This window comes from Solanum lycopersicum, chromosome 11 (assembly GCF_036512215.1).
Source record: "Solanum lycopersicum chromosome 11, SLM_r2.1".
NCBI lineage: Eukaryota > Viridiplantae > Streptophyta > Magnoliopsida > Solanales > Solanaceae > Solanum > Solanum lycopersicum.
The window spans coordinates 28966001-28981735 of NC_090810.1; the positions used below are offsets into that span (position 1 = coordinate 28966001).

The 15735-nt window shown below is 36.0% G+C and overlaps 2 protein-coding genes across 2 annotated transcripts; one reads left to right on the top strand and one right to left on the bottom strand.

Annotated features, from left to right (window-relative positions):
- Positions 1–7222: 7222 nt before the first annotated feature.
- LOC101246012 (2-alkenal reductase (NADP(+)-dependent)) lies at positions 7223–13265 on the top strand. Its single transcript, XM_004250624.5, has 5 exons — positions 7223–7693; positions 7761–7938; positions 8020–8186; positions 8246–8328; positions 12540–13265. Exons 1-5 carry the CDS (start codon positions 7466–7468, stop codon positions 12916–12918), a joined length of 1035 nt encoding a protein of 344 aa, XP_004250672.2. The 5' UTR covers positions 7223–7465; the 3' UTR covers positions 12919–13265.
- Positions 13266–13434: 169 nt separating this feature from the next.
- On the bottom strand, positions 13435–15296 carry LOC101252550 (trimethyltridecatetraene synthase-like). Its single transcript, XM_004250599.5, has 2 exons — positions 14245–15296; positions 13435–14182 (listed from the first exon to the last, which is right to left on the bottom strand). The coding sequence occupies exons 1-2, from the start codon at positions 15115–15117 to the stop codon at positions 13550–13552; spliced, it is 1506 nt and encodes a 501-aa protein (XP_004250647.2). The 5' UTR covers positions 15118–15296; the 3' UTR covers positions 13435–13549.
- Positions 15297–15735: the final 439 nt, after the last annotated feature.

Here is a 15735-nt window from a genome sequence, read left to right on the forward strand (position 1 = left end):
GAGAGAAAGACAAAAGAGACTTGGGTAGGGAAGTACTTTTATTGTATAATTATGAGTGCATAAGACGGAGATATATGTATTTGCATGTGTATATACTCGTTTTATACAATTAGAAATACAATTTATACAATTTTATTGTATAAAGCGAGAGAGGCGAGCAGAGGAAGTGAGCGAGAGAGGGAGAATGGTGAGCGAGAATATAAGCGAGAGAGGGACTGACAAACAGTTTGCTATGGAACACAAATAAATCAAACGATAACTACTATATTTATTTCATATTATTAATTTGTCATTTTATACCATTACTATTTTTATCATCTTATATTACTTAACCCAAGTTTATAATAAAATTGAATATTTGGCCCATTTTAGATGAGTTTCGTAGAATGGAGTTTGTAAGAGTGAAATTTATGATTTGTTAATTTTTAACTTGTACAGTTTTATACAAAGTTGATAAGAGCACTTCATTTTCAATGAATGTATAATATTGTGTATCAGTGTATAATATTATACATTCATTGAAACTATGTGGCTCAAAAATGTATAATATTGTGATAGAATTAAAAGATAGAGATGAATGTATAATATTTTCAATGAATGTATAATATTGTGTATCAGTGTATATACATCTCTATCGTCTAATTATGAACTCTAATTCTATCACTGGAAACTATGTGGCCCAAAAATGTCACAGACTTAAGCCCAAACTTGAACTTGGAGATCTTGGAATATAGCTCTTTATCTCTCAGAGTCTGAAGAACTATCATGAGGTGACTAGCATGATCTTCTTCACTCCTTGAATAAATTAATATTTCGTCAATGAAGACAGTGACAAACAGATCTAAATAAGGTTTGAAAACTCTGTTCATAAGATCCATGAATGTTGCAGGTGCATTTGTCAAACAAAAGGACATAACCAAAAACTCATAATGCCCATATCTTGTTCTAAAGGTTGTCTTTGAAATATCACATTCCCGAATTTTCAATTGATGGTAGCCTGATCTGAGATCAAATTTTCAAGAAGCAAGAAGCAACTTGAAGCTGGTCGAAAAGATCATCTATCCTTGGAAGCGGATACTTATTATTGATGGTCACCTTATTCAATTGGCGGTAGTGTATAAAAATCCTAAGGGATCCATCTTTCTTCCTAACAAATAAGACCAGAGCACCCCAAAGTGAGACGATTGGTCGAATGAAGCCTTTATCTAGCAAATCTTTGAATTGTTCTTTAAACTCTTTCAACTCTGCTGATGCCATTCTGTATGGCGGAATAGATATAGGATGAGTATATGGAATGATGTCTATGCCGAAGTCTATCTTTCGGGGACTCCAGGTTTGTTAGTTCATCAGGAAAGACTTCTGGAAACTCACTAACTATAGGAATTGACTGAAGGAAAGGTAACTTAGCACTTGAGTCATTAACTTAGACTAAGTGATATTTACACCCCTTGGAATTCTTGCCTTTATGTATGAAGTGAACGACCCATAGGCACTACTGAACTACTACTCCACTCATGACTGATTCATTAAGAATATGAAACTAGACAACTCGAGTTCTGCAATCTATTGATGCATAAAAGGCATGAAGCCAGTCCATACCTAGAATGACATCAAAATCTACCATGCCTAACTCTATTAAATCAGCCATGGTACTCTTGTGACTAACGAAAATAGGACAATCACAATAAACTCTTTTTACTAGAGTGGATTCACCAACAGGTGTGGAAACACTGAGTGGTTCGCTAAGTTGCTCAGGGGTAATTTCAAAGTTCATAGAAACATAAGGAGTTACAAAATATAAACTTTCTCCTGGGTCTAACAATGCATAAACAGTAAAGTCAAAGACTCGAATCATACCGGTGACAAAATCTGACGAATCTTCCTGTTCTTGGCGATTATTGAGAGCATACAAGCGGTTTGTTCTTCCGCCAGCACCAGAAGTAGCTCCTCTAGGTGTAGCCTTGTCTGGTGGAGTCGATCATGATGACTGAGATCTATTACTCCCATTAGCACCGCCTTGCTTGTTCTTAGGACATTCTTTCATGATATGATGGTCTGACCACACTTAAACAACCCGCGGAGCGTTCACGGCATATGCCATAATGATTCCTACCGCACTTGGCGCATCCAGAAGATTTAATACCTCTTGCGCCATTGCTCCACACTACCATGTGAATATGCAGGCTTAGCTCAGGAGTTCTGACCATGATACTCAAGTTTATCTCATGGTGCAGGTGCACTAGCAGATGACGGTGCAAGCCCATTTTATTTTTGAAATGGTGGATGATTTGAACCACTTTTTTGCTGCCCAGACTCATTCTAGTCCCGACTTTCTTATTTCTGTACTCTTCTTTATCCCTACGCTTCTCTTCCTCTACCTGATGCACATAGACCATTAACCTTGAAATGTCCATGTCCCCAATCAGCATGGCAGCTTTGCCTTCCTTGTTTGATTCACGACCCAAGCCAACAACAAACTCATTCTGCTCCTGATGTCCTTCACTATCTAGGAGCATAGCGAGACAGCTGGGTGAACTTCAACCCATACTCGTGCACATTCAAGAAGTCTTGTTTCAAAGTAAGGAAATCTTGTACCTTGGCTTTCTTCAGCTCCCGGGGAAAGAACCTCCCCAAGAAGGCTTTTTTGAAACAAGCCCAACTTGGATGTGGTGCATACTCACCTTTAACATCCTTCCATTGATCAAACCAGGTTCTAGCCACACTATTCAGTTGATATGCACCTACTCAACCCTTTCAGTATTTACCATATGCATCACCTTCAATACCTTCGTCTACTCTTCCACAAAATTTTTCAAACCCTCAGTAGTACTTGATCCGGTGAAACTTGGGGGATTCATCCTCAAGAATTCCTGAATCCTTGAAATGTCAGCCCCTTCTTGTCTAGCTCCTCTTGGTTTCCCGACTTGGTTGGTTACAACTTGGCTCAACATCTGGATAGCCTCACGAAACTCAGCATTGGTAACCTCCCCTTGAGGTTGCACTTCAGGAGCATTGGGTAACTCTTTTTCCTTAACATTTCTTTTGGCAGGACGACCCCTAACTGGCCTTCTTAGAGGCATGTTAACCTTTGATACACGCAATCATGAATTAGAGAGAGGCTTTTAGAGAAAAACTCTAACGCACGAAAATAATATGAAAGAATTGAGATATTCCTAAATGTTGTAGCCTCCTAATCATAGATGTAGCACAATTCACACCGATGACTAAGACTCTACAGACAAAACTTCTTAGACTCCCTAGGATTCTTGAACTCTGGGCTCTGATACCAAGTTTGTCACGCCCCAAGCCTACAGCCTGGGCGGGACTCTCATTTAGTGACTATTACTGGACTCAAGCCAACCCTTGGCCTGACTTACTTAACTCAGCGGCAGACTTAACTTAACTTGAACAGTAAAGAGCAATTTGAAGGGAAAATACTCAAAAAATGTAATAATCTAGCCAAAATGGAATTTGAGTTTCAAGATAAAACATCTGAAATGTAAGATAAAAGAGACATCAAACTAAACAATCTAAATGACTATTTTTCTATGAAGCCGAATGAACTAAACTAGAAAGCAATAAAATGGATCCTCTAGAAAGCAACGAGGCTCAACAACTGATTATGGAGTGCTCAAGTGGATCAATGATACGCTGGATGTCGTCCTCGTTACATGTGTCTGCATCATGATATGATGCAGGCCAACTGACATCAGTACATTGAATGTACAAGTATGCGAGTTGGAATGCTAATGACACTTAAGCTTGAAAAAAAGTGAGAAAGAAGACTTACCTTGGCTCTGTTCAACTCATGATTTACTAACTCTTGTCCAATATATATGCAGTTTAAAAGTAAATGCAATATAAAGAAAAACTGACTGAAACACGTTGTAAACTCTGAGTGTATAAAAGTATACAAATAATATCTGAGATGTATGTAAAAATATAAATAACTGATGTATATGAAAATACTATACTTTTATGGGAGATTCTCTAACCGCAACTATCACTTAAGAGCTACAGTGGTGATACAGCGGTACTCGGCCACGTTGTCCGACCATCCTAACCTTGTTAGATTATAGAACCTGAACTACCTAATGGATACACTAGTATACTGTGAAAAGGGTTCAGCTAAAAAGTATGACCCTCTTCTAGCCATGATGACTACATGATTTTCATGGAGACTTGAGTTAATAAGAACTCGCATCCCCACATCGATACTCAATACTACTCCCAAAATATATACGGGTTCTTATGCTTTTAAAACATACTTATTCTGTAATTTGAGATTAGTGCTCAAAACTTAGCTTTTCTTAAAAAGCTCTCTTGGAAATCATAGTTTTCCCTGCTTGTTTAAATATGAAAATATTTTACTTCTCTTTAGGAATACTTAGTCCCCATATACTTTTGAAGAAAGGAACTTCAAACTTTAACTCTTTAATCTTTGCTTGTCTTATAGCTTGAGCCTTAAAACAAAGTTTAAAATGTTTGTTTAGGATGCTAGAATCTAAGAACTTACTTCGACTTGCTTCTTAACTTATAGACTTCTCTCAAGTTCTTTGACTTTGATCCTAACTTTCCTTAAATTGGATTAAGGATTCAAGGATCCTGATATCATGTTTATGGATGATTATATGATGTTTAGATGCACTTTAGAGTGTTGGAATCAACTAGGAATTATAGGTACATCACTTAGGAACTAGTACAGAAAGATAGGGAAAAAATGAGGTCTCCAGGTGGCCTTAACGCTCTAAGAGGCGCGGAGCGCTAGATCATGTCGTACAGACTCTAGTCTTAGGCGCTCTGGCTGGCGCGACACGCCAGTAGTTGTCAGACAGAGCCTGCCCTGAGGGGATCTGGCAGGCGCGGCTCCCTAGGGTGTATCAAACGAGACCTCCGACTTTTCTTCTCCGATTTTCATCTCTAAACCTCCTAAACTTCCATGGATCTTCCCCCAAACACTTAGGATCACTACTATACTCAATACCCAATAGTTTAGACTCGTAAAACGATCCAGAAACACGAATCAAAACCACTAAAAGTATTCTACAACCTAACCAATAGGGATTTAACAATTTGTTCATCAAGAAATTCAAGGTTTATAATTCAATCTATATAAAACTTGATGGATTAAACATACTGGTGTGTGGATGAACGAACCCAACACAGAAAGATCTCACATACCTTAAAGGGATCACCCCCGACGAAATCCGCGTAACGATCCTTTGCAATCTTGAAGAATTCTTGATCTTCTTCTTCTCTTCTTTTTTCTCCCAAGCCCTAAGCGTCTTAACTTTTCCAAAAACTGAATTGGGACTTGGTTTTACCCTTAATAAACCCTTAAAATGAACTAGGATATACTAGGGAAAAAAACTACTTTACTACTAAATTCGGATTGGACTTTGCTCAGTCCTACAACCCAACTTCAGAAAGGCATAACTCCCTCACACAACATCGAAAATGTGCAAACTCGGCGTAGTTGGAAAGATCTTCCCCAGGGATTTCCAACCATATAAATAACTCACCCTAATTCCTTCTGAGCTGAAAGTTATGGCCATTTGAAAATGACAAAAAATCACTTTTAAAATCTTGAAATTTTTCTCATTTCTCTTTTTATTTCCAAAAAATGATTATCTTTGGTTTCCTAGCTTATTCTTAGTTATTTCAATTTATGGGATGTTATAGAAAATGCTAATTAACTAGGAATATTTTAAAGGGAAAAATCCTTTTGGCCAGGAAATTTTACCGGAATGGTATTCTACCTATGATATTTCACCTTTGGAAAATGCTCAAAGATACCCTTAAACTATCGGAAATAGCTCACATATATCTTTAATTTATATTTGGCTCAAAAGTATCCTTATGTCAATGTATTGGGTCATTTTTATCCTTCTAACTAAGAGAAGTATGTTAAGTGTCACGTGGATGCCACATTGACGTCACATAAGCACCAAACAACTCCCATCTCTACATAGACTAATAAAACCCATTATTACTAATTTTTTCCTCATTTCTCTAATATGATTTCCCGTCATTTTTCTCATACGATATTTCCTTAGTTTTTAACGTGGATAAATTTCATGTCATTGTATCTTATTGTGAAGAAATGCCCCCTCCCTCTTGTTAAGCTCAATCTACAATGCAGAACTCTAAAACCAGATGGATACTGTACTAGTGCAGTCACATTATGGCACTGAAACTATCATCGATGGAGGAGAAACTGTTAAAGGAAATGATTTCAACAACTATATCTCCGGTTGTCTATTTTTAAATGAAACAAATCATATTTCCCAATTGTGAGTGGAACCCGACCTGTATGTAGAGGACTGTTGTAATTTACACGACAAAGTAGAACTCTTGAGTTATGCAAGTATATCAAGAGAAAATACAAACAAAATGGTGTTGTAATGTCATATATATTGAAATAGTCTAGCTATTTGGATTTCAGAGCCCTTTTAGTTTGTTTCACTGCCAAGGAGCTATGTAGGACTGGCAAGGCGTCGTAATGTAATCTATTGAGTTATTTTCCCCAGTAATTTAGAGTCTTGAAACTCTCCAACAGAAATTCCGGTATGATTTTTCACATCTATAACCTCTAAACATGGTTAAAAACATGTTTTCCTATTTTGTTAGTCATGGTTTTTCAGTAATGGATGGTAAAAATTTTGTTTCAATGTGATTAAGTTTCACTTAAGAGGGAAAGAAGTTCATGCTTTGACAAAATGCTATAATAAAGAACGAACCAACGTATGACCTAATACTTTAACGGGAAATCGTATGAGAGAAATGAGAGAACTCGTATTACAGAAATGAGGGGGAACTATTTGTGAGATGGGTGAATTGTATGTTAAGAGAAATCAGGGGGGGGGGGGATTAGTAATTAGGGAATTTATTGATCTACGTGGAGGTGGGAGTTGTCTTCTAGGAAAAATGATAGAAATCTCACCTTTAAGTTCTCTTATTACCATTATCCCCATTCGTTTTACAAGCCACCAAAATTACTTATTTTACGCATCAAATTGATATATGAGCGCATCAAATGAATGTATCTCACATATCAATTGATGTATCTCGCGCATTAAATTAATGTATCTTACACATTAGATTAGTGTATCATGTATAATGTATATCAGATTAGTGTATCATATATGATATGTAATGTATACTACTTAACGATTCAATTTATTTAAAAAGAAATAAGATATTATAGTCTTCTAAAATTTTTAGCATTACCCTATTTTGAAGTGTAATAAATATTCCTAGAGTGTGGCATTGAAAAGGACAAAAAAAAAAAATAGAGAAAAATGTGATTACACTATTAAATACATATCGTTGAGATTTAGAAATTTTATTAGGAATTAAATGGAGTAAGAAGATATAATTAAAGAAGTTTGCAGGCGGTAGTTGTGGTTTTGACTGTAGATTTGAGTTGGCAAAAGAGAGAAGAGAAGAAAGGAGAGAGTCAAGCATGATGTTAGGAAACAAACAAGTTGTGTTGAAGAATTATGTTGAAGGGTATCCAAAAGAGAGTGATTTTGAGTTACGAAAGTCAATGATAAGTAGCGATATTCCACAAGGATCAAGGGGTTTGTTTGTGAAGAATCTTTACTTGGGTTGTGACCCTTATATGCGCCACAGGATGTCTCATCATATATCCGAGGATGTTCCTTTACTTGCCTCATTCAATCCTGGTTCTGTAAGTCCCTTTTTTGATTCCTTATCTTAATTACTTGTCACAATTTATCATCGCATTTCAATTTTAGGTCATTATTGGACTTGGTGTGGCAAAAGTTATTAAATCAGCAGATGCAGATTTTGAGGAGGGGGATTATATCTGGGGAATGACTGCTTGGGAAGACTATACTTTGATTCTTAATACTAATGGACTTTTCAATATCAAATATACCGATGTGCCTCTCTCATACTATGCTGGAATTTTAGGTATCAATTTCCTATTTACTTTTCGTCTAAAATGAGTCATACATATTTGTGTCGACTAATTTTAAAGTTAAATTATTACAGGTATGCCAGGACTTGCAGCCTATATTGGTTTTAATAATCTATGCTCCGCAAAGGAAGGGGATGTAGTTTATGTCTCGTCTGCAGCAGGAGGAGTTGGTCAGCTTGTTGGACAATTTGCGAAAATGAAAGGTTGCTATGTCGTTGGCAGCGCTAGTACTGATGAAAAGGTAATATTTCACTTTTGCTTTTATATGCAAGTGCCCATTATTAATCATGTATTTTGCAGGTATGTCTTTTAAAATCACAACTTGGCTTCGATGATGCTTTTAACTACAAGCAAGGAAATGATCTTGCCGGAGCCTTGAAAAGGTTCATACTGCTGTGATTTCTTTTATGGCCCAAGAATATCTGCATTATTTGTTCTTTTGACAATAAGCTTAGATTAGATCTTATTTATAAACAATATTGCATTGTGTATTAAGAATAATATATAGAGAAATACAATTTTAAAAAGCAAATCATTATATTGACTGTGGCAATAAATAGTTGAAAATACCCTCTTGGAAGCTGATTCTTCCCTTTTCATGCGCCTTAAAGAGAGTGGCTTCACACTCTTTGCCACATCAACATCTAGGAATGTCATGAATGTAAAATTATCAAGTTCAAGGGCCAACTACACCAACATAAAGTTCAGGTGTGCACCAAATAAAACTAAATCTACTCTGCCTATGTAAAAGGGTTGTAGTTGCGGATTCATATGATTGTACCCTTCTACTTTTAATAATTAAAAACTCTCTACTTCTTCCTCGGGGAGTTAGGCTTAGCGAAACCTCATTAAATTTTTGTGTTATTTTTTCTTTTTTATTTGTTGTGTGTGTGTTTGTGCGCTAGTTAACCCATGATATTTCTGTAACAATAGCAAGGGTTAAGATGACTTCATCTATCAACAAAGTATGAAGTAGAGAAATTCAATGGTGGATCTAGTTTCAATCAATGGAAGATTAGAATGAGACTGTCACTTTCAAGGGTTATGAAAGACAATTAAAGAGGTTTTTCTGAAGAGACGAAAGAGCCAGAGAAGACAGACTTTAAAAAGAGGACTTTGAGTGCGATCTTCTTGAGCATTATAAATGGCCTTCTTTTGGGAAGTTGTTGAAGAAAAATTTACCACAGTGACACGGAAGAAGTAGGAAAATATATATTCTAAGAAATTGCTGATAAATGGTCTCTATCTGACAAGGAGGTTGTACAATCTCCATGTGAAAAAATGCAGATTGGTTAAAAACCACCTTGGTGAGTTTAGTCTAATCAGAGTGGACCTTAAGAACATAGATCAAAATAGAGAGTGAGGATCAGGCCTTGATAATGTTATGTTTCTTACCATCATTTTATGATACATTTGTTGATACGTTGCTATACAAGAAAAGGCAGTATTTCACTAGATGAAGTTAGTAATGCACTAAAATCTAAAGAGTTCTATGAAGAGCTTTCAGGATAACAGGTTTGATGGTGAGGGCATTCTGAGTAGGGGAAGAACTTAGTAGAATAACACCATATTGAAGTTTAGAGCAAGGAAGCAGAAGTGGTATGAGTGCGCCGAGCAGACTCACTATAGAAGAGATTTTCCTAAGCTTAAGGATAAAATAGGGAAGTAGAAAGTTGATCGCTCTGCAAATATTGTTGACACTTACTTAGACACTAGAACCAATTCAGACAATGACCATAAAAGGGAAGTTTACAATTGTGAGTTTTAGTCACAGACATAATTTCTTGGTTCTTGATTCTGGTGCAACTTATTATATGGGTTCATACAAGAATTGGTTTGCAACATACAAGCAAACGATTGAGATTGTCTACTTTTGCGATGATACTCCATTAGTTGTAGAGGAGATAGGTAATTGAGAATGTTTGATGATATTATCAGAAACATTGAGTGTTGATATGTTCCTCGAATGAAGAATAATTCAATTCTCTCTCAACTTTGGATGATAAGAGATATAACTTTCATTGAGATAATGGAACACTGAAAGTGTGTAAAAGGTCCATGGCACTCATTAAGAGTAAGCTACATTCTAGATCGTATTATCTTCAAGCCAGTGTACTTGAAGGGGAATCAAATGTAGCTTCTCAAAGGAGTGATCTGAATTAGTTGGGGGAAGAAAATTTAGCTTCTCGAAAGAGTGATCTGAATTAGTCATAGTTGTGCCAATTGGACATGGTCGTACGAGTGACAAGCAATTTTCTTTGTTGAGCAAGCGAACATTGTTGGGTGGCTACAAAAATCAAGCTTCGAATTTTTCTGAGTATTGTATGTTTGTAAGCAAACAAGGGTGAAGTTCAACGAGAAGGCAAATAACAAGACCAAAGACAAGTTATAAATAGGCTATTTGCCTATTTCTAATTCAGAAGAAGATAAGTGGGTAGTTGGTTGGTGCTATGGGCGAAGAGATTGAGTCTCTTCACAAGAATCAAACATGGAAGTTTGATTCATTGCTTAAGGGACAAAGTAAGTAGATTGCAAAGGGGTTTGTAATGCGAAGAAAGTGTGTACACATGATAATCTGACTAATATGATGACCAAAGTAGTCACCACTAACAAGTTTAGGCAAAGCCTACTTGATTGGTGTGTGCAGTATTTAGTAGAGCCCTTTCGAGGGATAAGGGCATGATAGAGAGATGGTGTTCCTGTTGAAAAAGAGAATTCAAGCCAAGGGAAAGATTTGTTAATGATGCATTGAATTTTTCCCTTGTATATATTGTAGACATTAAAATTTTGTGGGACTCTACAAGATGCGTTCAATTCGTGTTAAGACTACAAATTGTGTTCAACTCAAATTATGATTCTTGGAGGCTACTCAACCCTAAACCCTAGTTTATGGCTATATAAAGGATACTAAATTCTCTTAAAAGACATCTCAAAAATTCCATAAAGAGATCAAGATCTCGAAATATTCCACAAAAGTCATGGAATATTCATATGGAGAGGTCAAATCTAAATCATCCTACTTCGAGAAATACGCCACTAACGACCCTCGAATCATGGATAAATCTTAGGAGGGGGAATCAAGGGATCAACAGATTTGTACTCACACTCTTGATAAATAAAGTTATGTTTCTTCAGATTTTATTTGTGTGATTTATTTATTTTTCATATGTTTAAAATTTGTTGCAAAACAAATTGGTAGCCAAGTGGGACCATGTGCCCTCATCACTTCTCTCTTAAATTAAATCTGAGTGGAAGAATGAGTACTTCAAGCCTCGTCTTTGAGTTTCATCAAGTCTACACTCGACTACCTTGAAGCAGGGTCAAGGGACATTTGTAGACATAAAATTTTGTGGGACTCTAGAAGATGTGTTCAATTCGAGTTGAGACTCTACTAATTGTGTTCAACTCAAATTAGGATTTTTGGAGGCTACTCAACCCTAAACCCTAGTTTATGCCTATGCTAATATAAAAAGTACTAAATTCTCATATAAGACATCTCAAAAATTTCATAAAGAGATCAAGTTCTCGAAATATTGTACAAAAGTCATGGAATATTCATATAGAGAGTTGAAATCTAAATTGTCCTACTTCGAGAAATACGCCACTAACGTTTAATGATCCCAAACAGATTTGAAATAACAAAGTACTTTTTGAAACGGTTTTCGATTATATTGTTAACTGAATTGAACTACAAACTAAGCTAATTACGGAATAACAGAAAACAGAAAAGTCGAATAGTAGCTCCATAGCTCGATAGATGTGTAGAAATAGAAAAGAGATAGAAGAGATTTAGAAGAGATTGAGGATGAAGAAATTGGATAGAAGGGAAGAGATTTTGGAGAAGAAGATACCGTGCAAATTCATGCCCTCTCTAGTCTTTTAGTTTGTTACATTTACCATTTTATCAATTTGGCTGAGTTGACAAGTCTGAGTTGGCAAGTCTAAAAATCTCAAGCTATGTTATTCCCCATTTTTTAACAGAACTAATATCGCCTAGTGGTAGCAGTGGATTGCTGTGAATCTTATCGCTATACAAATATTCAAAAGATACGAGTTCTTGATTTTGAAATATCAGACACAATGGAAAATGAGAATTAATTCATATATGAATTTTTAACTTAATCAACAAAATAGATTTTCTTTTATTTATTTATTTTAGGAATTAATATCATTCAATTTTAGGAATAAATAGTAATTATTTTGTCATGGTAAATTTTAGTTATTGAGAAATTTAATTGAATGATTTTATTGACACAGAGACTTAAGTTGAGTGATTTTTTTGATACAAAAGTCTAAGTTGAGTGATTTTATTGGTACAAAATAAAGTTTAATGCCTTTTTTAGATAAATTCTCAAAGTTCAATGACAATTTGAGATATTAACTCTTAAATTTGGTTAGGTTAAGAATAAAATTATTTTTCTGTGGAGGGACATATTTCTTCATCTATCTCTCACTGCAAAATGAAGGACTTTCCAGTCTTCAGAGCGCATTGATAAATATTTAATTAATTATCAAATTTTATGAGTCTGAAACATGTAATTTAGTCTGTCTTTGAAATGATGTGCTTCTCTAACTGTGTCTTTACAACATGAAGGCATTTCCCCAATGGTATTGACATTTACTTTGAGAACGTTGGAGGAAATATGCTGGATGAAGTGCTTTTGCACATGAACCTCCGTGGTAGGATTGCAGTTTCTGGGATGATCTCTCAGTACAATTTAAAGAAACCAGATGGTATCCACAATTTGTTTTGTCTTATCTCAAAGAGATTACGAATGGAAGGTTTTTCTGAGTTTGACTTCCGGCACAAGGTTCCAGAGTACCTCGAGTTTGCTATTCAGCTTATAAGAGAGAAAAAACTGCTTTTTGTAGAAGACATTGCTGAGGGTTTAGAAAATGCTGCATCAGCTTTGGTTGGTATTTATCATGGGCGAAACGTTGGAAAGCAGATTATTCAAGTTTCAACTGACTGAGAACTTGAAGAATTTGGGTGAAAAACAAAAAAAATACCGTGTTTCATTTATCCTTGCTATCAGACATTGTCAAAGCAATATGCTGAGGATATTGATTTAGTCCTCCTTCAGTAAACTGTTGTATTATTTTTTTTTTTGTGGTGAAAACGTTGCGGAGTGTATTTTTTTCATTTTAGAAGCCTAAAAATGATAATTTATTTAACTATGGAAGTAAGTGCTTAAAGGCTAAGATTGGCATTTGTCTCCCATGTAATAATTGATTGAAAGATCATATGACAGTAGACAGTCTTGGTCTCAAATTGTATGATTTGTGCTTATAAAATATTAGATAACTCAGTTTGGTTAAAGTGACAATTTTGAAACTGAAATGACTTTTCTAATGTAAGAGTATTACTCCAGATGTATTTGCACAGTTGACAGTCCATCTTTGTTGAAAAGTAGTGTATTTTTGTTTGTCTTTACGGTGAGAAAGTGCAGTGGTGTGTGGCTGTGGATTATTGAAATATTAAAGCATAATCGATATAACAACTATTTTTATTCATATATGTCTTGTTTTGTTCTTGTATAAACTTGTCCAAAAACAGAATAGACAAAAACCTAATAGTACTTTAATAGTAATCCAAAAGTTGCTTCACTTAGGGGAATAGAGATGTGAAGAGAGTCTAGGTTCCAAGATGACAGGAACAGGAAACTTTGGATGTGTTGTGAGCCCATATTGTTCTTCCACACTTACGCTTTCTGTATTCACACCTTGAGGTAATTTCCAGTTGAATCCATGTAACATGTTGGCTAAAGTTGCTCGGATAACCTTAAGTCCTAGACTATAGCCAGGGCACCTCCTCCTCCCTGAGCCAAATGGCAAGAAGGAAAAGTTATGTCCATCCATGTCAATGTCCTTTTCTAGGAACCTCTCTGGGAGAAACTCTTGTGCTCTATCCCAGTACTTGGGGTCCCTTCCAATGGTCCAAACATTCACCAGAACGGTGGTTCCTTTCTCTATGTCATAACCAGCCACTTTACAATCTTCAATAGCACAATGTGGTGCTAGCATAGTTCCAAGAGGATGTAACCTTAGTGTTTCCTTGAGAATTGCTTCAATGTACGATAGCTGTGAACAATCTCTCTCTTCTACCCATCTCTCCTTCCCAACAACCTGGTCAAGCTCTTGGATTGCCTTGTCAATAACCCTTGGCTGTCTAAGAAGTTCTTGAAAAGCCCATTGCACTGCTGCTGTCAAGCTATCTGTTCCTCCAGTTAGTAGATCCTACCATAGTAAAAGTAAGGTTAGAATTAAGACAAACTTGAGAAGAAAATAAATTAATTAACCTGCATTAATCCTTTGACACAATCATCTGTGAGTTTGACTTCCAAATTAGGGTCTTGAGCCATCTGCAACAAGACATCCACCATGTCCTTTGGGACAAATGCATTCTTCTTAGCCCTGTGGTCATCTAGTACAATGTTGTGGAACTTATCGAAAGTTCTTTTTAAAGCTTTCATTTGTTTCACATACCCCTGCAGGTCCAAGAAACTGAGCCATGGAATCCAGTCTCCAATGTTAAAAGCACCATTAAGTAAAAACCATTGGTCTACTAGGTGCTGCAAATCTTCCACCCTAACTGTTGATTCACCAAAGTACTTGTTGCTCAAAACCATCCTTGTCATGCTGCATAGGCTAAATCGTGACAAATGGTCTTTCAGAAAAAATGTCTTTCCAGCAAGAGAATTTAGCTGGGAAATAAAGGTTTGCCTTTCTTCAACACGAATGTACTCAAACGAGTCTAGCCTTTTTGGTGTAAATATCTCGTTCAGGTAAATTCGTCGTGCTTGGCGCCAATAGGGACCATACGGTGCCCATGTCATGTCACAATAGTTATAGCTTGTATACTTTCCACCAGCTAACAGAGGACGGGAGGCGAAATTTGCATCATGTATTTTAAGAAACTGTTTTGCCATTTCAGCAGATGATGCCACAAGAACTGGCCTGGACCCAAATTTTAGCAGCATCAGCTCTCCATATTTTTTGGAAAGCAAGTCAAAAGATTGATGCGGGATAGGACCAAGTAGGTTCAAATTGCCAATTATTGGCCATGGTTTTGGACCCGGTGGTAGCTTCCTGTTAACTGGGCGTCGACAAGTGCTAACTTTACAGAGAAAAGCTAATACAACTACTCCTGCCAAGGCTACAAAAACCTCCATGTTTAATTTTTGTGATGGATGATGACAAGTTTATTTATTTTGTTTGTGAAGTATGGCAAATATATTTATAGAACAAGTAGGTGGGATTTGGAGTTGCACAGAAATTGAGACTTTTGACTATGTGTAGCTAATTTCTACAGACTGAAAATAACCCTCGCTTCTAATAAACTTATGTTAAATCATACAACTATGTAGCACTAAGATTTGAACATTTTGTATTATAATTAGTTTGTAGTTTCCTCGAAACTCTACATCAACGGAAATTAGTGACCATTGAATATTATTGCAAGGAATTAGGGGGTGGGGGTCGAGGGTATGGATGGGGTTGTGGGATGAAAAACAAAAATTTGATTAAAAATACTTTTTAAAAATAAATTTTTAATTTATTTTTTTGGAGGCGAGGGTAGGGGTGGGGGTGGGGGGTGGCAAGGGAATGGATTGGCGGGGGAGGGGAGTTAGGGGTTAGGGCGGGGTTAAAAAAAAATACAAAAATTAAATTTAGAAATATTTTTTAAAAAACAAGCTATAAATTTATTTTTTCAAAAAAAAAAATTGTAATTTAAAGTTGGTAATGTTTTGAAAAACGTATTGCTTAATTTTTTAAGGGAAATAATTTTC

What these genes read in the sequence shown, in the direction of transcription:
- LOC101246012 (XM_004250624.5), top strand. Translation starts at nt 7,466, where the DNA reads ATGATGTTAGGAAACAAACAAGTTGTGTTGAAGAATTATGTTGAAGGG. An exon ending in ATACTATGCTGGAATTTTAG is followed by an intron (nt 7,939 to 8,019) that starts GTATCAATTTCC and finishes AAATTATTACAG; the next exon opens with GTATGCCAGGACTTGCAGCC. An exon ending in CTTGCCGGAGCCTTGAAAAG is followed by an intron (nt 8,329 to 12,539) that starts GTTCATACTGCT and finishes TACAACATGAAG; the next exon opens with GCATTTCCCCAATGGTATTG.
- LOC101252550 (XM_004250599.5), bottom strand. Translation starts at nt 15,117, where the DNA reads ATGGAGGTTTTTGTAGCCTTGGCAGGAGTAGTTGTATTAGCTTTTCTC. An exon ending in GTGTCAAAGGATTAATGCAG is followed by an intron (nt 14,183 to 14,244) that starts GTTAATTAATTT and finishes TTACTATGGTAG; the next exon opens with GATCTACTAACTGGAGGAAC.